Genomic DNA, 23,415 nt, shown 5'->3' with positions numbered 1-23,415 from the left:
GGCGGCCAGCGCCCCAGCGCTGCAGGCGGGCCGTGGGTGGACGCAGCGGCCATCCTGGTTCCGGGGCCGGGCGGCCGGGGCCGCACATGGGCTGGCGGTGGCGGGGGGCGGGGCCGAGGCGGTGAGTGCCGAGCGCCGCCCGCCGCCGCCGCCGCGCCAGACGTGCCCCGAGCCCGCAGAGCCGCGGAGCTGCTCCCGCGCTGCCGCAGGTGAGCGCCTGACAAGGCCGGAGGCGCGCGCCCGGCCCGGCCCGGCGTGGCCCAGCCCTGCCCTGCCCGGGGGGACGCGGCGGCTGTTCCCGCGCGGCCGCGGTGACCGCCGGGGCTCCGCGGCGGGAGCGGCCGGGCCCGGGCGGCGGAGGCGGGGGGCGGCCGCGGGGTCGCCGTGCCCGGGCGGCGGGAGCGCGGCCCACAGCCCCCGCGTGCCGGTGGCGGGCCCGGGAGAGGCGGGTGGCGCTGACCTTGCTGCGCCTGTCCTGCAGCAGCGGCCACGTGCCCGCGGGGCCCGGGCCGGCGTGGGGGCCTGGCGGGCCCGGGGCGGCCCGGCCCTCACCTCTGTGCCCTTGGGTGGTGCCGGCGGGCGCGGGAGCCTTCTCGGGCACCCCCGGCACCGCCGCGCTGGGCACTCGGAGCTGCGGGGGCCCCGCGCTGCCCTCGCCGTGTCCTGCCCCGCCGCCGGGAGGGCCCGCGGGAGGAGCGCGGAGGCCGCGCACGGGGGAGCTGCTGCAGCGCGAACCTCGCCGTGGGGAGCGGGGATCGAAGCCCTGTTCGCTGCAGCTGCTTCTGTGTCTCGGTTCCAGCCAGCCGAAAAACTAAAGACTCATCAGGATCACTGGCTTTACTTCCTAAATCCGTTTCCCTTCTTTTACTGTAGAAGCAACTGTGAGAAGCCATCCTGCTGATTTTTTTTTTTCTCTGCATTTGTTTTAATCTTTCAGACATGCTCCGTTTATCTACAGTACTCGGTCAGATCAGACCAGTGTCCAGAGCACTCGCCCCCCACCTAACACGAGCCTATGCAAAAGATGTGAAGTTCGGAGCAGACGCCAGAGCTCTGATGCTACAAGGAGTAGATCTTCTAGCAGACGCTGTAGCTGTCACCATGGGGCCAAAGGTAATCGGAGACTTAACACTGACCTGGTTGAAAACACCATAGCAGAAAAGTTTGTTAGCTTTCCCTAAGTGGAGCTGCATGATTGCATCTGCAGAACCGCAGTGCAAAGGGTGAGGGTTATGGACAGGCTGCTGAAAGCTGCAGGCAGCTGAATTCCCATGTTTGTCACCTGAAGCGTCACAATAGTGCACGTGCTTTTCATGGTAACAAATTAAAATCACTTGAATTACTGTGAAAGGTGCAGTGTAGTGGTTTGAAGGTTACGGTGATGTGCATAATGTGTTACTACCTCAGTTGATAGCTTGTAACAATGCAGTAGATAATGTAACTGTCTGTGTTGTGGGGTGGGTTAATCAGCATGTGGGGTTTTCTGTTTCTTGGGGGCAGATGGGTTGTTTTTACAAATTACAGTTGTTAATCAGGGGGGTTTTTTAGTATTAATGAGGTGAGAAACACATCCATAGTGTAATGTTGAGCGTTCAGTTGGCTGGTAAATGTTACCAGCTTCAGTGAAATGCCGTGGAGGTGGCATTCATTCATGTTACACTATATTCTGTCCTGTGAGTTCTAGGTCTCTTGAAAAACTGGCTCTGGTATCCTGCATAGTCATGCAATGTGCAGTAAAGCTTGAAATGAGCTTTGTTTTTAAGGAAGAGGCACTGATTTTCTTTGGGCTCGTGTGAATGTCTGTTCCATGTAATACATGTGCATGGTAGTTCTTCTCAAGGCTGCTCGGCCTCTGTAACGTAATTCATGTATTTTCTGCATGGTTTTAGTGTTCTGTTAGGTTTATTCAAAGGCAAAAATGCCATAAGATGAGCAGATGGAGATTAAGGAACGTGATGTCAGCAAGGTGTGTCTATTTTCCCTAAACAAACGAAGTTTAAGTGTGGTTAGTTAATTTAACTTCTGTTTTTTTGGATTTGGCTACTTTGTGAGTGCATTGGCTTAAGGGCAGCTGCTGATGCAACTTTGTGTAACCTTATGGGTTTTTGTTCCAGTGTTCTCACTTTTTCTGCTGCTCTCTACGTATTTGTAGAAATCTGGGGATTGTACAGCAATGCCTGGTTGTGCTTTTAGTGTTTTTAATAAATATCAATCTAGTGAGGAGACTTCCTTTAGGTACTGTTCTGCATTTTAAGGAATGTGGTTTGTGGTCTCACACAATCTTTTGATAATGCTCCAAAGTGTTCAACAGAACCAGTTTATGTGAGAGCTCAGCTTCTCAATATGCAGGAGTATTCCAAGTGCATGTGTGTTTACTGGTGGTGTTCCCTGCTTCAGGAACACAAATTTTGTCCTTTCAATAGAGAAATTGAGAGAAATTCAGAGAAATAGGTTTTGTTGTGCCATTCTTCTCAAAGCTGCAAACCAAATATTTGGAGTAAGATTGTAGCAAAATATAGAATAAAATTAGACAAAACTAGAGAGACTACATGAAGAACTTCCTAGTAGCAGGATCCACCGGAGAAGAGTTTTCTTATTCTTGAACCACTTTTAGATTTAAAAGTGCAGGTCGAATAAAATAGTGGTATGCAGCCAGGGTATGAATTATTTGGCATCGCTTTTTTATGTCACAGAGGTAAATTTACGTAAGCTCTTCCCCAAGTTCAGCCTGAGTAACTGAAGCGTAACCTTTCCTCTGTAGCTCCGGGGGGTGGCTGTACTTGGGGAGCAGCCCGTGTCTGGCAGGCAGCCCGAGTCAGCTCAGTGGCTGAGGCAGATGTGCTGGGCTCTGTGCAGGAGCTCAGTAGGCGCTGCAGGGGAGTCCTGGGCTGGCTTGGCACGTGATCCCAGCTCCGGGTGGAGCTGGAGCCACACTGGGGCTTGAGCAGCCGTGGCAGGAGCCAGAGTGGTCAGCCCTGAGCTGGACCTGACAGAGGGGGTGAGAGCACTTGTGCAGGGTCTGCTGGGAGCAGCAAAGCTGGGGGGGGCAGGTGCTCTCCCTTCCCTCTTCCAACAGCTCCAGCTGTCAGGATAGCTCAGGAGTTTCAGGGCAGCAGTGGACCAGAGGAGGCTCCTTGTGTTTCTGCTCCCTCCAGCTAAAACTGGAACGTGATTGTTTGGGGCAGCTGTTCAAGCTATTGAATTCATCTGGGAACAAGCAGTCTTCTTGTGCAGGTGCATTTGCCCTGCATTCCCTGGGTGGTTCACAGTTTCCCCTGTTAACTGTGTCTGTGTATGTTGGGTACAATAGTCCAGCTTTTCAGCTGGATCCGAATGTGGGCTAAGAGAAGAAAGGCTTGGTAACTTGCAGTGTTTGAGAAATTATTATAACACATTAAGACAAATTTGTTAAGTATTCTCAGGTTTTTTTGCTAGTTATCAGTGAGGTTTGCAAGTCTCTACTTTTTTTTCTTTCTAGCACATGCAGCAAAGTGATCCTTGTATTACTTTTCTCAATCACAAAGACTTTTTATTGTGGTTTAATAGAAATTTTGCAAGTTTAGTTCTTTGTGTTGCTGTATATTTAATTTTTGGGTAAAATATTGGTGTTAGAGGGAATCTCTTCAATTATTTTTGTCTGTAAGGCCAGTCTGTCTTTAGTTGCAGACTGTGATATTAAGCATTATGGCTTAGGAATGAAGCCTCATTCTGTGAAAGCATGAAACCTTGGAGCCATTTTTCCAGTTGTGGAGAACCTTGGTAGTGTTTGCTGAAAAGTCCCAGCTGAAGGCTCTGTGCAAGGTGTTCAGCTGTGGCTGTTCAAAAGGATCTTCATCTTCAGCTGAGCTCTTAAGAGTAACGTGCTGTGGGTTGGCTTTGGTTTAATATTTGTTCTTTGTCACCCTAGGGAAGAACAGTTATTATTGAACAAAGCTGGGGAAGCCCCAAAGTGACAAAAGATGGCGTGACAGTAGCAAAGGCAATTGACTTGAAAGACAAATACAAAAATATTGGAGCCAAGTTAGTTCAAGATGTTGCCAACAACACGAATGAAGAAGCAGGAGATGGTACCACTACTGCCACGGTACTCGCACGTGCTATTGCCAAGGAAGGCTTTGAGAAGATCAGCAAAGGAGCTAATCCAGTAGAAATTAGGAGGGGTAATTTTTTTCCCTTGTTTTTAGTGTTTAATCACAGTCATTTATTTTTCATATCCTAAATTTGACTTTCTGAATAAGTTGCCTTCTTTTTGAAGAGGGCCATGTATATGAAGAGCCTTTATATGAAAAGTGATGCTTAGAGAACATACTTGTTTCTATTACCTTGCTGACTCTGAACAATCCTTCATTTTTCTAGTCATTTTTTTATTATTTTATATGCAGTTAACTTACTTGTCATAGGTAAACTCCTATTTTTGCATTTACTGCTGCCATGGAAGGCAATTTATGACAAATTTCAGTCATGACAAAATATCTCGCACCAATTCCAAAAAAGGTCACCAGGTACACAAAAGACAATATAGAACTAGAACTATTGGATTTTGGACATGCAAAACTTGATGCATTTTTGCAGTGTGGACTTTTTTGTTTTAATGAAACCTGTTCAGTGGTGTGGGTGGGTGGTTTGTTTTTCTTCTGTGCTGTATATCTTGTTTTGTTCACTCACAAGTATTTTCTCCATGTTTAGGGGTGATGCTTGCAGTCGATGCTATCATAGGTGAACTGAAGAAGCTGTCTAAACCTGTTACAACTCCAGAAGAAATTGCACAGGTTAGAAAAAAAACACAATAAAACGTAACCCAAGTTTATACAGCTGTTCAGAAAAAAGTTTGGGGCAGTTAGGTTTAGTGGAGTTGGCTTGTGTGCATGTAACACCTGGGCATTTTTCTTTAAACATCAGGGTTGAAGTTATGTTTTGATGAGTGATCTTCATGATTATGCCTTCTTGTTCCTATTTTAACATGTCCAGTATTCTGCCTTCAATTACACTGCTAGAAGTTGGTTCAGAATTAGGTTGTTTTTTTCACCTTCAAGTTTCATTCCTAAGTGTGGCCTTAAAACATAAATTTGTGTACTTGGGAGGAATTGATGAGAGCAAAGCTGTGTTTGTGGATGGGAGGTGATGGCAGAGTTTGGAGGATGTGGCAGATCACTCAGGTTGAGGTGGGTGCCCAGCTGGGTTTTGAGCACCAGGTGTGTTGGTCTCTGTGGGTTATACCTCCCTCTGGCTGCAGATTCAGATGGTCTGTGTGTGAGCCCAGTGCAGGGAATCTGGCCCTGTGCTGGAGCTGTCCAAGAGCTGTGAGCCCTTCCAACAGAGATCTTGGGTCCTGGGGTGGGTGTGCTACAGTCTGCTGCCATGTCTTGTCACATGTTAATTGAAAATGATTATCCTGGTTTTCCTTATAGTGGGAAACAAATGACTTGTGTTGTGAAATGAGATGAAATGCTTTACTGTTTCAGGTTGCCACGATATCAGCAAATGGAGATCAGGAAATTGGCAATATAATCTCTGATGCAATGAAGAAAGTTGGACGAAAGGGTGTGATCACTGTCAAGGTAAGAATTGGCCAACATGCAGACTAAGTGCAAGGTGACTGTCTTTTCTCCAGTTAGGGCTGTTTTTTGTCTCATGGAATGTAGCTGCTGCTGCTCACATGATCTCCCACTATAATTCCTCCCCATCTCCCTTAGATCAGGGTTTGAACATCGTTCCTTCTATTTGGAAAGGAAGCACATGAAAACTGGTGTGTGGTTCAGAGGCTGTCATTCTGTTGTGCATAGTATGCTAAAGTTATACTTGTGCTTTTGGTAACAAAGAAGGGATCTTTTAATGTGGACTTTCTTGCATCTAAACAGGATGGAAAAACTCTAAATGATGAATTGGAAATCATTGAGGGTATGAAATTTGACAGAGGCTACATCTCTCCGTATTTTATTAATACAACCAAAGGTGAGTTACCAATAACCCATGTCATATACTTTACAGTGGCTCTTGTAAATTACAAATAATTATAATTATACTTTACAGTCCCTTATGCTTGTGCCACAGAAAATAGGGCAGGGGGTCCTTTCCCATCAGGAAATTTTAACTTGGTAAAAGCTTGGAGTTTTGGGGGTTCGCTTTCCTCTCTGCACAAAGAGAATGATCAACATCAGGCTGGACCTGCAAGAACAATGCAGGACTGAAAGTGGGGTCTGGGAGAGAAGAATTTGTCTCATTTTTTAATGCAGTTTAAGAAGTGCAGGTGTTGCTCCAAAATAGCTGTTGAAGTTAAAGGAATGCTTGGTGTTTTTGTAATGGAATTGTTTAGATAATGTGTGTTGTTTCTGCAGGGCAGAAATGTGAATTCCAGGATGCTTATGTTTTAATCAGTGAAAAGAAAATTTCTAGTGTACAGTCCATAGTTCCAGCTCTTGAAATCGCCAATGCTAACAGGAAACCTTTAGTCATTATTGCTGAAGATGTTGATGGAGAAGCTCTCAGCACTCTAGTCTTGAACAGGTGAGGCTTAAAATCCATTCTTTTAGACAAATACTGTTTTTTTTTCTTATTTCCATCCTTTTAAAGGAGTACATACAAGAGAGTGTGTTTAATATTTCTGTGGTGTAGTGCTGTTTGTTCTCTTGTTTGTGCCAAAGAAACAGCAGCTTTGGACATCACCATACTTTGTGTCAACTCAGACAGAAACTCAGTTGTGTCTTATCTACTTTTTTGAGCAAAATCAGCTCAGTTTATGAAGGTGTCTTGTTTGCTTGATTGGTAGAGTTGTACTGAAATAATTGGATTTAGTAATTAGACTCGTTTTCTGAACACATGTGGAATGTTGCTCTCTGAATTTTTCTCTTCAGGCTGAAGGTTGGCCTTCAGGTTGTTGCTGTAAAAGCACCAGGTTTTGGTGACAACAGGAAAAACCAGCTTAAGGATATGGCAATTGCTACCGGTGGTGCTGTAAGTAATGATGTTTTAAGTAGCTTTTTGCTCTAAGAAATGTTAATGATATTTAAGGAGGAAAATAATGTGTATTTTTGGGTCCTTGGCTTGTATTTTATGGGCTGCAGGCTGTGTTCTGTCTTTCAAAAATGTAACAGTAACTCTAATATTAGAATCTTCCTGTTTTTTTTAAATGTAGACACTGAAAATTGCTGTGTAATACAGCCCTGGCCAACCATGAGCGGTGCTTCCTTGTAACTGACTGAAGTCACACGTGATTTCCTTGCAGGATTTAGACTGTTAAAGGGAAGGAGGAACTCCAAAACAGTAGAAATATAGCAAAGCTTTCTTGCTGCCTTATAAAACTGATTGTCTCACAATTGCCTGAACTCAAGTGTGGCAAATATAATAACTGAAAATGTGTAGAATTGACTGAATGGTTTTCTTAGCTCTAAACTTTGCATATACTTGGGGCACTGATTAGTGTCCCTTTATGTACCTTTTTGTTACACATACTTCGAAATCCTGGCACGATACTGGGACGCAAAGGAGGCTATTGGAATAAAACTTCATGTTTAAGCTAACTGCAGCACAAAGTAACAAACCAGCAAACTGTTTTAAAGTCTGTGAAGTGCCAATATTTTTAACTTCTCAAAATACACTGAGGTGACCAGTGACAGGACCTGAGGAAACACCATGAAACTGTGTCAGGGGAGGTTTGGGTTGGATATTAGGAAGAGGTTCTTCACCCAGAGGGTGGTTGGGCACTGGAACAGGCTCCCAGAGATGTGGTCACAGCACCACAGTTCAAGAAGTGTTTGGACAGTGCTCTGTAATGGTGTAATTTTGTGGGTTTGTCCTGTTCAGGGCCAGGAGTTGCACTTGGGTGATCCTTGTGGGGCCCTTCCAACTCAGGATATTCTGTGAGGACTGTGTAACACTACTTTACTTCCCAGGCACTTTGAATCAGTGAGCTGCACGAGTCAGGTGCAGTGAGAAGCTGCTCGTTTTCCATTCCATGAGAGTCAGTTTGTGAGGTACCTGCGTGCCTGGACTCCTTTAAGGAGAAGGGAAGAGTGCTGTTCAACTACAGCAGTGTGATTATTTTGCACCATTAGCTGTATGTGTTCGTGTGCCTATAGATAAAAAATTGATGGATGGAGAACCTGCGAATTCCAGCTTTTCACGTAATATCTTTCAGGTGTTTGGAGAAGAGGGTTTGAGCCTAAATGTGGAAGATATTCAGCCTCACGACTTCGGTAAAGTGGGAGAGGTCATTGTGACCAAAGATGACACGATGCTTCTGAAGGGGAAGGGTGAAAAGGCTCAGATTGAAAAGCGCATTCAAGAAATTATCGAGCAGCTTGAGGTCACCACCAGTGAATATGAAAAGGAGAAACTCAATGAGCGATTGGCCAAACTCTCTGATGGAGTAGCAGTATTGAAGGTATTAAGAGATAATAATGAACTAAAACTGTGTTTAGGTTTCTTGACTGCTGAGGTACACGGGAGAGGCTGGATTGGCTTTTTGGCACTTGTCAGTGCTCTTGGTTGGTTAATTTGGGGGCAGCAGTGTTTAGCCAGCAGTGCTCTCCCACCCGGGCTCCTCGTGTGGACCTTGACGTGTGCCTTGCTGCTTGTAGGTGGGCGGCACGAGCGACGTTGAGGTGAACGAGAAGAAGGACAGAGTGACTGATGCCCTGAACGCGACCCGCGCTGCCGTGGAGGAGGGCATCGTCCCGGGAGGGGGCTGCGCGCTGCTCCGCTGCATCCCAGCGTTAGAGGCCTTAACCCCAGCCAATGAGGATCAGAAAATTGGTGAGGAAGTGACTGGAATGTGTGTGGAAGTGTTGCAAGCAGCCTTTGTCCTGACTTGAGGCTTTCTCAGATGAAATGCAGGTTGCTTCCAGTGAGTTTTTAGTTGCTTGATCTCAGGAACCTCACACCCCCTTGGTATGGTGGTCTCTGCTTTTCAGGGGGAGGGAGGTTTCACTGAGTGCCTGACTTGACTGTGAAAGACCCAGTAACACTAAAGCAGCAGTGCCCCCTGCAGAGAGTGACAAATGGTTAAAGTTGAGAGCTGACTGTTCCCAGCCATTGCAGAGAGATGAAAAATCTAATAATGCTTAAGAGATTGTGTGGCAAATCAAATGGAAAAAGGCTTTGTGCCATGTTACACATAACGAGTACTCCTGACTTCTTCAAAACGTAGTAAAACTAAAATGTGTGTGAATATCCTGCAGAGGTTTCATTTGTTGACAAATGTCAGGTAGCAGGGAACCTTTCCTCCTGGAACTGATACAAATAGATAATGTTTTTGCTCAGAGTGTTCTCTGTATTGATCTCCAGCAGCTCGTGCAGGCAGGCCTTGGCAGTGGGAGCAGTGTATGCAAAACATAGCTCTGACCACCCTTTTTCTTGCAGGGATTGATATAATCAAGAGAACACTGAAAATCCCAGCCATGACTATTGCAAAGAATGCTGGTGTCGAAGGATCATTGATAGTTGAGAAAATCCTGCAGAGCCCGTCAGAAGTTGGCTATGATGCAATGCTTGGGGACTTTGTAAATATGGTAGAAAAAGGAATCATAGACCCAACAAAGGTAACCTAAAAGTCTTAATTCTCAGCTTCTTCTCCTCCCACCTCCTGTGATAGCCAGCAGGCATTAAGTTATTTCTTCCCTGGTTTTAGGTTGTGAGAACTGCTCTGATGGACGCCGCCGGTGTCGCGTCTCTCCTGTCAACAGCAGAAGCAGTGGTGACTGAGGTTCCCAAAGAAGAGAAGGAGCCGGCAATGGGAGGAATGGGTGGCATGGGCGGAGGAATGGGAGGTGGCATGTTCTAATTCCTGGGGTAGGGATGCATCATGAGCTGTGCTGTTGAAGACTGACAGTTCTGACTTTAAAAACTTGAGCTATCAGTGTCAGAGGGTGGATAGTGACTGAAGTGAGGCTGGTGTTGAAAAATCACTGTAACCATCAGTTACTGGATTTCATTTAACACACGTGTAATTGTTTACAGTCATTGTCCATGCCTACAGATAATTTATTTTGTATTTTTTGAATAAAGACATTTGTACATTCCTGATAACTGGGTGCAAGATCCATCTACCAAGGTCCTGATTTGAACTTAATTAAGGCACTTGATATTCTATTACAGAATTTCTTGGTGCTTGCCAGTACTAGGAAGAACTTGGAAGCCACTGTGCGTGAGACTAGACGATTGTGTACAAAGTAGGCAAATAGAGTTATGTGACCTTTATGTAATAAACTGCTCAAAAGTTACAAAAATGTATCACCTTTTTCATCTGCCATAGTTATGGGAGAGCCTGGACAGCCTGCCTCTAAGATTTACTAGAAATAGACACTTAATGCTTGAAAAAATGACAGGGCATTTCACGCCGAGAAACATTCCTTTGTCTAGAATGTTTCTCAGAAATGCAAGTGACTTTAATTTTGGTAAGAAATACCTAAGCTGAACTGCACTACAGTTCTTTGAAATATTAAACAATGCTCTGAAAACAAGGCACGTGCACTGGCTTTATTTTGCCCTGTCTATGCTGGTTGTTTAATGTGCTTGAACAGGCCCAGTGCACCTTTCACAGCTGGGAGGAAGGGAAGTGCCCTGAGGGTATCAAACAGGTAAGTCTTGCCTAAGAAAGGGTTTGGGGAGGGTTTAAACAGTTCCTTTGATCGGGTGTAATATATGGTTACCTCCTCACTTTAACCCTTCCAGTCTTGTCTTCCTTTCTGGTAATGGGTTGCAGAATTTAGTTATTTTGCACTAGATGCTGTTTTACCATTAGAAATGTTACTTTGCCACTTACTGGGTTCTTTGACCTGACAAAGCTAATACCAGTGATGTTGTAAAGTCATCTGCTTTCCAAACTGCAGGACAATGGTGTTCCCAAACTTCTGTATGCTCATCTCTGATTGCCTCAACAAACGAAATTGCTGTACAATTTCTCAGTGCTGTAAAACTGACCTCAATCCAGCTGTCACTTTCCTCAGCTTCCTGCCCTTAATAACTGTCCTTCACAGAGGGGACATGTGACATGCCAACTCCTCTTTCTGGAAAAGTAAACGATCTGAAACTGTTTGAGGGCTGTCTTTATTCTGAAACATACCTTCCTATGTTACATAAGGTGCTGTCCTGTAGTAACCACGTGGGTTACAGGCACTTTGGAGAAAGGAGCAGCTTCAGCACCTGACCTAGAGCTTCACCTAATTTCAGTAAGGAAACTGGGTAAAGCAAGGCAGCACACAGTGAGGATTTAAAATCTATTCAAACCTATTCACCTGTGTTTTTTCAGAGACTGGAAAGAATAATTATACCAGGGACAGAAGTACTGAATGTGGATTTAATCAGGACAGCTGGTGCTATCGTAATGGGCTGATAATAAAATGGTAGTATGGTAATGAAAAGCCCCTAAGAACTAAGGGTTTTAGTGCTCTTATATGCTTTTTAATGACAGCTGGCTGTGGGTGTGCTTGGCTGCAGGGAGCAGAGGACATCTTGTTCCCTTCTTCCAGGGAGGACAGTACTGTGGTCCCTTGCTCTCAAAGAGGTAACACTTCCTTGTTTTACAGTGTGGGAACTGTTTGCATTAGATGAGTAACTAACTGAAGTGCAACTTTAGGGGTGCAGGAGTGGAGGGGGGGGCAAGCTCAGCCTGCCAAATGTACTACAGTGATCGGTGTCTGGAGCCCAGACAGATCCACTGGGAACCCCTGGCTGTAGCTGAGACTGCTGCACTCAGATTACAGTACTCCTTATATATCCCCTGCATTAGGTTTCTGACAGTTGAGGGTGTTCTATAGCACTTGCAGGTCAGTTCAGAAGCAGCCAGAGATTCCCGACTCACCTTTGCCATTCACCTGGATTGAAAGCACCCACCACTCGGTGCCTGGCAAAGTGTTCCATTCTCTGTGAAGCCAGAATGTTGGTTTCCCTTGGCTTGGCCAGAGCTGGCTGAGTTGATGCTGTTAAATTACAGTCACACTACTAATAACTTAAACTTGAGTTAATATGTTACAGTGCTAGAAGAAAAATCATGAGCTTGGATAAGGCAGAACTTGGCCCGTGATGACAGGAGCCGTTTGGCACGTTAACGGCAGCCTGAGATATGTTGGGTTACAGTAGCTGCCCGTTGTCTGTTACTGATAAGGCTTTAAGTTGCACTTGATTGCAGCTTTTGAACTTTCTATACAGGTCTGGCTGAGCAGGTATGTTTGGTACAGTATAAAAATCTTAACACACAGCTCAGATAAGAAATAGATGCCCCAAAGGTGGAGCATGGCACTTAGAACAAATGAAGTGTACAAACAAGGTTATAACTGAGGTGGTTACAGTTGTCCCTTTACGTCTGATGAACTTCATGGAGCATCAGCTCCCGAGGTATGTTGGTTTCTGGGCCATGGAGTTTGGATGCTCTTCTTTCAAAGGCAGCAACCATCTGCTTTACCACTTCATCAAAAAACAGTGTAGCAAGTTTTGAGTGTAGAAGTGAACGAAATTCAAAAGAAACCTGTTTAAGACAATAGAGAAGAATTATTTTTCCTGTTATCTGCTTTTGTGGTAAAATACTGTTACAAATAGACAACTCTATTAAAGAATCTCTAGTGAAGTTTTCAAGTAAGTTGTGGGAGAAAGAACAGTTTGTTCTGAGGTAAAGGTGAGTGTGTCTGTGAAGAAAAGCTGTGTTCCTTGGTCTCAGGACTGTTCCCCTGGGCTTTTGAATTAGAAGAATCCTTTCATTCAGCTCTCTGAAGTAATCATTTACCTAAGCTGTCTTTAATAAATAATGCATCACAAAACAGATTTGGGATAATGAAAAACTACTGACAAACAATAACTCTTACTTTGTGCACAGGATTCACTTGGGGGACTAAAAGTTGTCTGACGAAAAATCCTGCATGACAAGACAGCAGACTTACAGGTAAGCTGGAGCACACCCAAGAGACTTAAAAGCAGCTTGAAATAGTTACTTACTAAATACCAGTGTTTTAAATTAGTCCTTATTGGTGGCAGGAGTTCTGGTATGTTCAAACAAGCAGTTTACTAACTAAAACTACAGATTCGGTTTGTTTTGTATCTCCCACCTGAACAGCTCCCACTCCCAACCTGACATGGGCAGGCAATGGAATGGACTGAGATTGAAGTATTTGTGTCATCTCTGAGAAATCAGCAGATTCAATGCCAAATGGAGCAAATACAGCTTCTCCCAAATTCCTTATGAGCAATGCACATTAACTACAAAGCTGTAGAACAGAAATAACTCAATGACTTGGCCCAAAAGCCAAGTGTAGCTTCATTTACATTTTCTTGACCTCAAGCAACAGTAAAATTAATGTGTATTTTGTAAGTCAGAGACTTACCATTCAAGGCATGCAGAGTTCTGCAGAGCAGGGATAATGAATCTGGCATCATGCTCAGGAATTTCATAAACCTTGAGGTGTGGTGCATTTATATACGTACACTTAGGAAGTTTGCAGATGGTAAGAGTGGTGGTGTGTTTCAGTCTGTGTACCAAATCATTTCAGAGCTGAAACCAAACTAGGGAAGTTCCCTGCTGGATACGTATGTCTCCTGGAATCAGGCTGGCAAAACAGGATACAGCAGCTTCTGGGAACCGGCATAACCCAAAACTCAAGTAACATTTTCTAAAGCAAACAAGTGTTCTTGAAATCAAAGTTTTCTCTCGAATATCTGTGTAATTGCACAGCATGTTTTGAGGAGTTTGTTGTGAAATGCTTATCATTCCTGTCTCCATGTGCCCAGAGGCAGAACTAGCAAGGGTTAAGGCCCTAGGGAGGCAGCCCCAGCTCAGCTGGCTGCACTGGCTGCTGCTGCCTCAAAAAGGAGTGAGCAGTAAGATGTGTCCACAGTGTTCCCCCAAGACACAGAAAATGTCCATATCAAGTGCAGTTTTGACTCCCTTTAGGTGACCTGAAATGTCAAAAACGTGGCTTTGGTGTGGGGGTGGGTTGTGTGTTTCCTCACAGAGTCTGTGTTTAGATTATAGGTTTAAGTAGTTGTTTATTTCAAGTTTTCTCAACTTGGATTTTTATGGCTTGGGATTTAGGATTTGGGTTAAAAGCTAGCTTATGTACTGGTTAGTAGTAGGAACTGGCACTTATTTCCCTGGAGAAATTCAAATATCAAGAGCAAATAATGTGCAAACATCATGAACAAATCCTATGAGAAATGTATTTTTTTGAGTGCCACTAGATTAATTTTTATTCTTGAACCATAAGAAGTGAAATACAGCAATAAGCTGAAAGTTTTTAACCCAAAGAGGTTAATGTGCTAGTTTCAAAATACCCCAAAAGCTTTTTCCTATTTACTGAAGATAATTTTCAAAGTAGAGTATTCCAGTAGATGGCAGCAGGATTAACCCATCTCTGTGCACTTTTGCAGCCTGTTGTGATCCCCAGTTTAATTATGTGCTCAATGCAGCTCCTACACTTTATGCTATAAAATGGAAGAAAAAAATGTGATGACAGACTAAAGAGACCTTGAAAAGCAATAACTGGAGTGGAAAACAACTTGTCTGGGAGTAAAATCAGGCTCAATCAGGTACTGGATTTAAAGAGCAATAGTTTGGGCTGCAGTGATATCCCATCACAGATTAGAAAGATTAGACAGGAAAAATCTATTATGCCAAAAGGAAAAAGTAAGACTTAAAATACATGACAGAGTAAAACTGAAAGCCAGGAAATCAAATCGACCAAACTGCAGGCCCAACAGGACAGATGGTACCAGAAAGTAGGTGCTCTCCCAACTTAGGCTGTAGAAAAATTAAAGGAAACAGCAAACTATGTTTAGCATTTCTCCCTCTGTATTTGACTGTCTGAAAGCTTCAGCATGTTTAGAACTTTATGGTGAGAGGTGCCCATCTCGAGACTGTTTTCTGATACCTGGACACCTCACAGAAGGTTCCTGTCTCTAAAGGACACTGTAGTGGTTTCTGTGTGGTCAAGTTTGCAAAATACTTTTGGGATAGTATTGACTAAAACTAACTTGTTTTCTGTGTATTTGTGTTTAACAGAAAGTACCAGGCATTAAAAAAAAACCCCACACAGTTGAAGACAGTGTTTCTAATTAAGGCAGTGCTCCTTAATTACGATACTTACTGAAAAATCCAATGTACATGTCCTTGGATATCCAGGGATACCTGGGCTCAAACGCCACACTGTTTCCAAGTGATTAAATAGTTTTCCGTCTGTGCACGATGCCTAAAAGAAAATTTGAAAAGTCAAGCTGCAGTTAGGCTTTTACAAACGTGACAAGCTGGTATTACTGAAGTTTGCATTTGCATTTCTTAGGCAGTGATGGTCACGGCAAAGTTGAAACTGTTCTCGCAGCACAGCCAGCATGAGGTCCCATATGTGTCATTTATGGCAAAATAACTGAGTCCCTTTTAAGGGAGGGGGAAAATTTGTGTGTTGAGCATCATGAAACAGATCTGTGGCATGATACGTGGAACATCCTGCTAGTTATGTACCAGGATTTTGAACAACACTGCTTAAAGCAAAGGATATGGATATTTACTGGGGATTTAGGTAGATATACTTTATCACATGTACAGAATGTTTTAGATACTGATATATGGACTGGTAGCTTTGGCCATAGGAATGGTTAGCCCCAAGACAAATGTGTTTGAAGACAAACTCCCAAGATCCTCTGTCATAAGATCCTGTTGTTTCCAAGAGCTGCCACAAAGTCAGTAGACCATACAATCAAGCTCATGATCAGCTTATACTCTGCCTTGTGGTTCCAGGCAAGCCCTATTTGGCTAGTGCTTTAGGAGGGCTTGCAAACAGTCCTTTAAAACAGTAAAGTATTGGCAGTAGATTGCATTATAATTTTCATGGCAATAGGGTCTTTATTTTCACTCATTTTGCTTTTGGCACATAGAGCTAATTCTGTCTGGCTATATTTATAAAAGAAAAAGATTGAAAGACCTATTCTTCAAAATCATCCAAATACATAACCTCAGCTGGGTTAGAATTTGGAGAGAAAATTTCTGTAGCTTTTTTTTTTTAAATCTTTTTTTTCTTTTGTTACAAGTTCTTATTGTTGCCACAAGCAGCTCTGCTCCAGTAAGACTACCCACGAGGAATAGGTGTTGCTTGGGTTGGAAAGCTGTGGTAAGGTGACTCATGTCAAAGACTTATCAGCACAAAAATACCTATGTTTTTCTGTCCAGGAATGAGATGATGCAGGGCCTTGCCACTTCTACAACAGAAAGAAGGGAGTAGAGGGAAGATTAGACACAATGAGCTGGGTTTGCTTCCCTACTGCTGCCAAAACAGCAGGAAGAATGGGAAAACTGCCACTGTGTCCCCCCTGCTCCCAATCTTATGAGTAGCAAACTCACTCCATGCTTTCCCCCTCAGCAAAGACTGCTGTTACCAGTGGGATTATTCAATTGTTGGAGCACTGCTGCCTTAAGCAACAACAACAAAAAAATCCCCATTTTGTCACCACATGCAAGGTGCCTTTGCCCAGAGTTAGCTCAGAGGAGAGTGAAATAATGCAAGCACACAGTGGCTTCTCTAGAAATGTCCTACAGTCATATGAACATAATGTAAATCTCTAGGAACGGTAATTGCAGCAGAGAAAAGGCCAATGAGTCCAGGGGGAGAAAATCTGAAGAAATGGTTTACCTCTCTAGTTTTATGGGGTTTTTTCCTGAGACAGGAACACCTCTTTTGAGTGAATTAAGAGGGGAAAAAGAGTTGGTAAGCCAGTCTGATAGCTGTGTGAAAGAAAAAAGCCTGTCTTGTCAGGGAAGAGTAGAAGAGGAAAGCTCTCAGCATGTGAAACACACATTGTAGCTACTCAACTTTCTTAATAAAGGGAAAAAAATATCTTTTTTTCTTTCCAGAATCAGTAAGTGCATTAAATAAAAGCACTTTGCATATTCCTTTTCCAATTTACATCTTTCCTGTACTTCAGAAACTCATTTTCAGTTAAGTGTCTCTTATTAGGAAGCCTAGAAATAACAGTATTCAAACAATTATCTTGAACAGCAACTAATTGTTGTAATTTCCACTAATTACTCCAAAACATTCAGGATCTGCCACACGAAGGGAGAGGCAGTTTTGCTGTAAGGAATGTGTTCTGAGCCATTCTTTACTAAAACAGGTTTGAACATATAAGGCAAGCAAATACTTAGAAGATCCAGACATCATTTAAAATTTCTGCCTTGACACTTTTCTACTTTTCTCTTAATTACTGAAAAGCTGAAAGGAGAAATACAACTGTTCCTCTTCTGAACAAATTAATTGTAAAAAAATTGACTTTAAATCCACTCTTCCATTTTCTCATCAATATATTGAATAACAAGCTCTTCAGCAGATCCTACACTTACGTTTAAGGCTTTTAATATTAATTAGTTAAAATTGTGAGAAGAAAAGTAATGACAAATAGCAACTTTGCTAAGGCATCAGAAGCTAGTGTTGTCAAAGATAACTTTTATGTCAAAGATAACTTTAAAGTAAGTACTAACTTTGTATTTAGAGAGTCTTGGACAAAATTATAACAAAATACAAATCAGAAGTGTTATGTCTTCATTAATGGCTGCCATCTTCTCCAGCAAAGGCAAGTTAAAAAGTGATTCCTCTTTCTCCCCCATGTGGTGGGATATGTTTTAAAAGCACATTGAAATTCTCCCCCAGTTTATCTAAAATCCTTAAAGAAAAGCAACACAAGTTTTGAGCCACAGAAGGAACTTCCAGCATCAATTTTGTTTCGAAACAGGATGTTCCTGGAATATTCAAATTTCAAGAACAAATTAAGGAAAGTTAGGAGAGGAAAAAAAACCAGTTACCTTAACTAAATGTGGTCTCACTAGGGTAACAACTGATGTGTAGTTCTCTACTACAGGAGGGAATCCTATTTCCAGCTGTGCTTTGCAGTACCCAGAGCGCTTTGAGAGTATGTCTGACTTTTTACACCAAGGAACAAACAGTTTGTAATTCTCCACAACAGCAACAACTTCATACATTTCTTGCATAGAATACCTGGAAGCAGAAATAGGAACGTTACAGTTACAAGGTATTTTAACTTTAATTCAGTATTGAAGTGTCAGAGATGGTATAAATGGGGTGGGCAGTTGGAAGGTGAACATACAGTCACCTGAAAACTACCACTGGTTCTGGAGATTAAAAATGCAGCTTTGCTAATTAAGAGGAAAAGAAAGTAGTAAACTGGTGATAGTCTTTACATAAAGAAGCAAAATACAACACACCATCCAGCAGTAAAGTTAGTGAACATAAGCTAAAGAGTAACCCAGGTCTTTTACTGTTCTTTCTCTAATTAAACTATCAGGACTCTACATCTGGATTCACATAATCAGAAATGGAACCAAACTTCCCTACTTAGCATTAGGCTTCTTTGGGGGTCTGTTTGGTTGGTTTGGTGGGTTTTTAAACACAGTGAACAGATAGATGCATTAGGTACGTTTTTTTTCCCAGCCACCAAAGTGGTCTAGCAAATTAGTTACCAATTTTGAACCATTAAACTGAACATATTCTTTAAAAAAATCAACATAAAATTCTAAAGAAGTTAGTGAATATGACTCTCTCTTAAGTGTCATGTAAATGTGCATACATTTCAGATGAAACATTTTCTTTCAGCACAGCTGTGTCTTCGTTGAGGTCGATCTTAGACATTCCATGTTAAAAAAATCCACACTGCAGGGCTACCAAGACAAGGTGTATCAAAACTCAAGTGCTATATTTAATATGGTTTCAACTGAGGAACACTACGTTCCTCACATCAGCCCAAATTAAAAAGCTTAGTTAAAAAATACATACAATGGAAAAACCTTCCAGCATCACGGAATGGCTGAGGTTGGAAGGGACCTCTGGAACTCGTCCAACTCCCCTGCTCAGGCAGGATATTGAAATCAGATGAAACACATAATAGCAACATTTCAGTTGATTCTACTGTAACGTGGCAAAATATTATTAGCAATGGTTTTTAACTTTTATTTCTGACTCAGGAACAGATGGGATTAAACATGGGCTTCAGTTCTTTAAAATGAAGCATATGTTCAACAGTACTCAGCAGTGAGTACTCTTGGACAAAGGCCTTTTTTTAGTGACTATGCAGATATGTTGCAGTTTGAGAACTATCACATAAAGGAATGTTAAGTACAATCAAAAAATTATGCTAATAAAAAAGGAATTCATGCTATTGTGGACCAGAGACTGGGGGCAGATCCCAGCATCGTTAAACAAACTGGAATTTTCCCACTAGCACTAAGGCAAACTAGATTTCAAAATCTTTTTCTGTGTGTCTTAGTTTCTTCATCACACAATTTTCTTCTTTTAAAGGAAGAAGAAAATCTTGAGAACTACAATATAACCTACGAGCAAACATTAGCATGGATTTGGGACAGAATGAAACAGAGTTTTCACACCTCTTGGTTTATTCATGTTTTACCAGATGAAATTATAAGTGTATAATATACACTTATATAATATAAGTGTATAATATAACCTTTCAAGGTTGGTTTTGTTTTGTCATGGAACAGAACAGTTATTTCTGCTCTTTCTTTCTGTGGGCCAAGGGTTTTGGGTTTCTACTTTTTTTATACTCAGTTTCAGACTGGTAAATCCTACCTTTACAAATTCTGAAAATCAGAACTCCTTTTTACATTCCAGTTGGGCAGAGTCATAGGGGCATGTGTCTGTAGGGATGGGGGGGGTTAACTCCTTTTGAACTTCTAGTGTTTCAGATTTATTACAGCAAATATAAAAGCAATAAGCATTTAAAGTCTCTTTCCACAGTTTTATACAAACCCTATAATTCTTCTTTCAGAATATTCTTTTCTTTTATTTACTAGTGGTGCAGCAATGTTGAAGAAATTCCTTGAAAAAGTCTGGCTCGTTCCAGGTACTTGCAAAGGAGAAGTTCTGGTCATCAGAACACCACAAGAAGCCAAGTGCCTGAAACAGTGAAAATGCTTTTAGATGTGTTTCATATCAGCAAAATAAGTAACAGCACATTCAAGTGGGACAAACAACCTGTTGTATAACACTCCAGAAAATGTCTGTCAGATGGAAAAGCAAAGGCTCATAACAGTACACAAACTGTCAAACATTTCTTTTCCTTAAGAGAAACTAAAAATAGCCCCCAGTCATGACAAAAGTAACTGGCAGAGTGAAACACAAAGGCCCTCATTAAACACTTGAACACATGGCAGCCTGAGTTCATGGACAAGTCTCATATGCACTTAATTTGCAGAACAGGTTTTCCTAATGGCAAAATCAAGGTTTGCAATACTTATCCCTTTTGGAATACACAAAGTAGAGAAGATTTCACTTGGAGATACAAAGTTGAACTCTGGTGCCATCCTTCTCTTAAAAGGACAGTTTAATTTTGAAAGTCCATTCAGAAGGTGCATTGTTACCCAGCTTTCCAAATTTCCTTCAGAAAATATAATCAAAACCTTGGACACAGTGTTTTCATAAATAAAGCTTAATTAACTGTAAAAGGACTAATAACCTTAAGATTGTACCTCAGTGTTCTCTGTTTGTGAACATCTACACTAAAATCTAAAAAATATTCATTGTGATTAACAGTTCTGTTCTGCTAAATTACTGATTTTGCTGAGATCAAGTAGATCAAAATGCAAAATGCTGCCTCAAAAGTTCTGATTTTTGGCATCAGGAAATTAAAAATGCTACTCTTTCTCCTCAATGACTCTACAAACATAAGCTAAAGAGTAACCCAGGTCTTTTACTGTTCTTTAATTAAACAGTCAGGACTCTACATCAGGATTCACATAATCAGACATGGAACCAAACTTCCCTACTTAGCATTAGGCTTCTTTGGGGGTCTGTTTGGTTGGTTTGGTGGGTTTTTAAACACAGTGAACAGATAGGTGCATTAGATATGTTTTTTTTCCCAACCACCAAAGTAGTCTAGCAAATTAGTTACCAGTTTTGAACAATTAAACTGAACATGTTCTTTAAAAAAATCAACATAAAATTCTAAAGAAGTACAGTAGTAACCCATGACTGAGCACATCAGCTTATGTGGTCACTGTTGGGAGACAGGCAAATAATAAATTGGTATTGAGTTAGAGGAAAATAATCATCATTAGCAGATGGTTAGAAACAATCTGTATAGACTTTTTTAAAACCAACTATACAACTGTGATATGAAGCAAGATGAGTGACAAACACAGATTGTAACCACTGCAATTGGAAAGAAATTATTTAAGATGGGACAGAAGTACTGTGTCAATTAAGAAAGGATAGATCCACTTTAAAAGCCTTTAGACAACAACTCTGCAAATGTTTGCAACTGTATCTCAAGGGATGTGGTCACAGTCTGTTTTGTTTCCACACAGACTGGACAATACTTAAGGAAAAGCTTTGACAATTGCTTTGACAGGAAGTTGAAGGGTGCCAGTAACATCGTAGCTGCCTCAGCCCAAGTCACAGAAAGTGTTCAAATGTATGGACCGGACCTCATTCTGCACAGCAGATTTAAATCACTTTATCTGGGGCTATGTACAGCACACAGTCCAAACTGGTCACCAGGTTTCGTTTCTTGGTCTGTTTTTATTGTAGGGCTGTACCAGTTTCATACAGTTTTATCTAAACTTGTTTCGGCTGCAAGGCTGAAAAACAACCCCTACAAACAATCCCTTGGCTGCTGTAAGACAATGTCCTTTTCACCATTATTTTGCCATTCGAGGCAGACAGGGTTAAGAGGTTACAATGCTAACAAGGATGGTGAGACTCCATCCCTCTCCTGATTTTATCTGAAGAATAACAGACGCTGGGAGAATGTGCTGGGCTTGGTCCCAGTTCAGGAAAGCAGATCTCTGCAAGAAATCCCAGAAGCGTGGGTTTCCATGGACTGTTTTTGTGAACCTGACCCGGGCCACAGAAGAAAAGCCAAGTCCATGCTAGAATTCAGACACACCTGCCTCCTCGGTGTTTGCCCTCTGCCAGTAACAGAACCATCCCCCCTCACACTGCTCTCACTGCCTTCTTCCACTCCTGCCACTCGCTGCTTTCTCCCTGAGCATTTGGGCACTGATGACAGTATCACCCGACCTCCATGACCTGAAAGAGAAGCATTTCTGGTGTATGACAGGCACACGTAAGTAATCTATATTCAGTGGTCTTTTGTTGTTGTTTTTTTTTTTCTTAATAGCTACACAGTTTTCTAAGCCTAAAGGTTAATGTATTTTTGAAAAAAAGGGATCTCCAACCCCTCACTGTAAAGACTGACATCAGTGCTGAGAGCATGCCAGGGCAATTGTGTTTCCTGTACCCCAACTGATACTTCCATCAGGTTAGTGATATCTGATGGCCATTTTATGGTCTGTGAGACATGAGTTGATCCCATGCAAATTTTTTGCTGACAGCTGTTCATATCCCAAAAAATGAGTGTACCAGCAAGTATCCTCATTAGCATCTCAGTCTGAATAAGCAGAAGAGACTATTTACCCCTGGCCCCTTGCAGTCTGCTGCTCAGCACAGCCAGAGTTCTGCTGAGCTGGCAGCAGGTACAACGTGCACACCAGTGACAACTGCAAAGCCAAAGCAACTCCAGATTCAAGGCTACAGATAACACAGCTCCGGGTTTGACCCCGCACTTGCTTAAAACCAGCTGCCAAGGCTTTAGCAGCTCACATCAGAAACATTGTCAAACTTAGTGTCCAGCTAGTTACTTACTGTGTATCCTTATATGAAACACCCTTCCCAGCAATTGGATTTTGCCCTCGAGACTCAAATAAATGACTTTTTAAAACAGCGCTTTTGTTTACCAGGACTGAACTAATTTAATTCTGCAAACACATCCTTAAGATTCTACCACAAAGGATACACAGTAAGCAGTGTGCCCCAAGGTTACACTATACCATTGCACAGTAACAATGATGCCAAATCATTGCTTGAAATTTGACATCCTGAACCAACATCTATTCCACTTTTTGACAGTTTTCATGAGTATGACAGACTTTGACAAAGAAACACAGCAGCGCTGCTATAACCATTTTTCTTCTCCTAACATTTCAAATCGTGCTCTCCCTCATCTGCTTTCTCATTTTAATTCCAGTTACAAGATTAACTCTTCTCCAAAGCGTATTCCTTTTCTCGAGCTGTTGCAGCCAGCCTTCCACGTGCTCAGGGGAGAAGGAACATGTTGCCTTATGTGAAGCAAAAACCACCCGGGCGTTTCACTCAGTGTTTAGTTTCTTCGCGCTCGCAGCCGTGCAGCCGCCTCGGGCAACGAACGGGCGAGTTCCCTGCCAGGGATCCGGCCCCTCTCTGTCACCCCCGCGCTCACCGCGCCCCGCGTACCTGCCGCCAGCCCCTCCGGCCAGCGCCCTGGCGAGCGCCGCGCCGCTCCGCGACATCCCGGCCCGCCTGTCCCCGCCTGTCGCCGCCTGTCGCCGCCTGTCGCCGCCTGTCGCCGCCTGTCGCCGCCTGTCGCGGCGCGGGGCCG

General features: G+C 42.7%; 2 protein-coding genes across 3 annotated transcripts; one reads left to right on the top strand and one right to left on the bottom strand.

Annotated features, from left to right (window-relative positions):
- The first annotated feature begins 71 nt into the window (after window positions 1–71).
- On the top strand, window positions 72–10,457 carry HSPD1 (heat shock protein family D (Hsp60) member 1). The gene is made up of 12 exons (XM_064660536.1): window positions 72–209; window positions 938–1,113; window positions 3,908–4,160; window positions 4,687–4,769; window positions 5,463–5,558; window positions 5,859–5,952; window positions 6,336–6,504; window positions 6,852–6,951; window positions 8,135–8,380; window positions 8,577–8,751; window positions 9,358–9,536; window positions 9,626–10,457. Exons 2-12 carry the CDS (start codon window positions 940–942, stop codon window positions 9,776–9,778), a joined length of 1,722 nt encoding a protein of 573 aa, XP_064516606.1. The 5' UTR covers window positions 72–209; window positions 938–939; the 3' UTR covers window positions 9,779–10,457.
- COQ10B (coenzyme Q10B) lies at window positions 9,958–23,415 on the bottom strand. Of its 2 annotated transcripts, XM_064660548.1 has the most exons (6): window positions 23,271–23,373; window positions 21,886–22,028; window positions 19,749–19,895; window positions 17,771–17,963; window positions 15,069–15,170; window positions 9,958–12,460 (listed from the first exon to the last, which is right to left on the bottom strand). In XM_064660548.1, exons 2-6 carry the CDS (start codon window positions 21,924–21,926, stop codon window positions 12,293–12,295), a joined length of 651 nt encoding a protein of 216 aa, XP_064516618.1. In that variant the 5' UTR covers window positions 21,927–22,028; window positions 23,271–23,373; the 3' UTR covers window positions 9,958–12,292. The 2 variants fall into 2 exon arrangements, with proteins under 2 accessions (XP_064516618.1, XP_064516617.1); XM_064660547.1 differs by lacking the exon at window positions 21,886–22,028 and having other exon boundaries at window positions 23,271–23,415.

Source organism: Pseudopipra pipra, chromosome 7 (assembly GCF_036250125.1).
Source record: "Pseudopipra pipra isolate bDixPip1 chromosome 7, bDixPip1.hap1, whole genome shotgun sequence".
NCBI lineage: Eukaryota > Metazoa > Chordata > Aves > Passeriformes > Pipridae > Pseudopipra > Pseudopipra pipra.
Note: the sequence above shows the minus strand (reverse complement) of the source record. Positions and strands in the feature narration are given on the sequence as shown.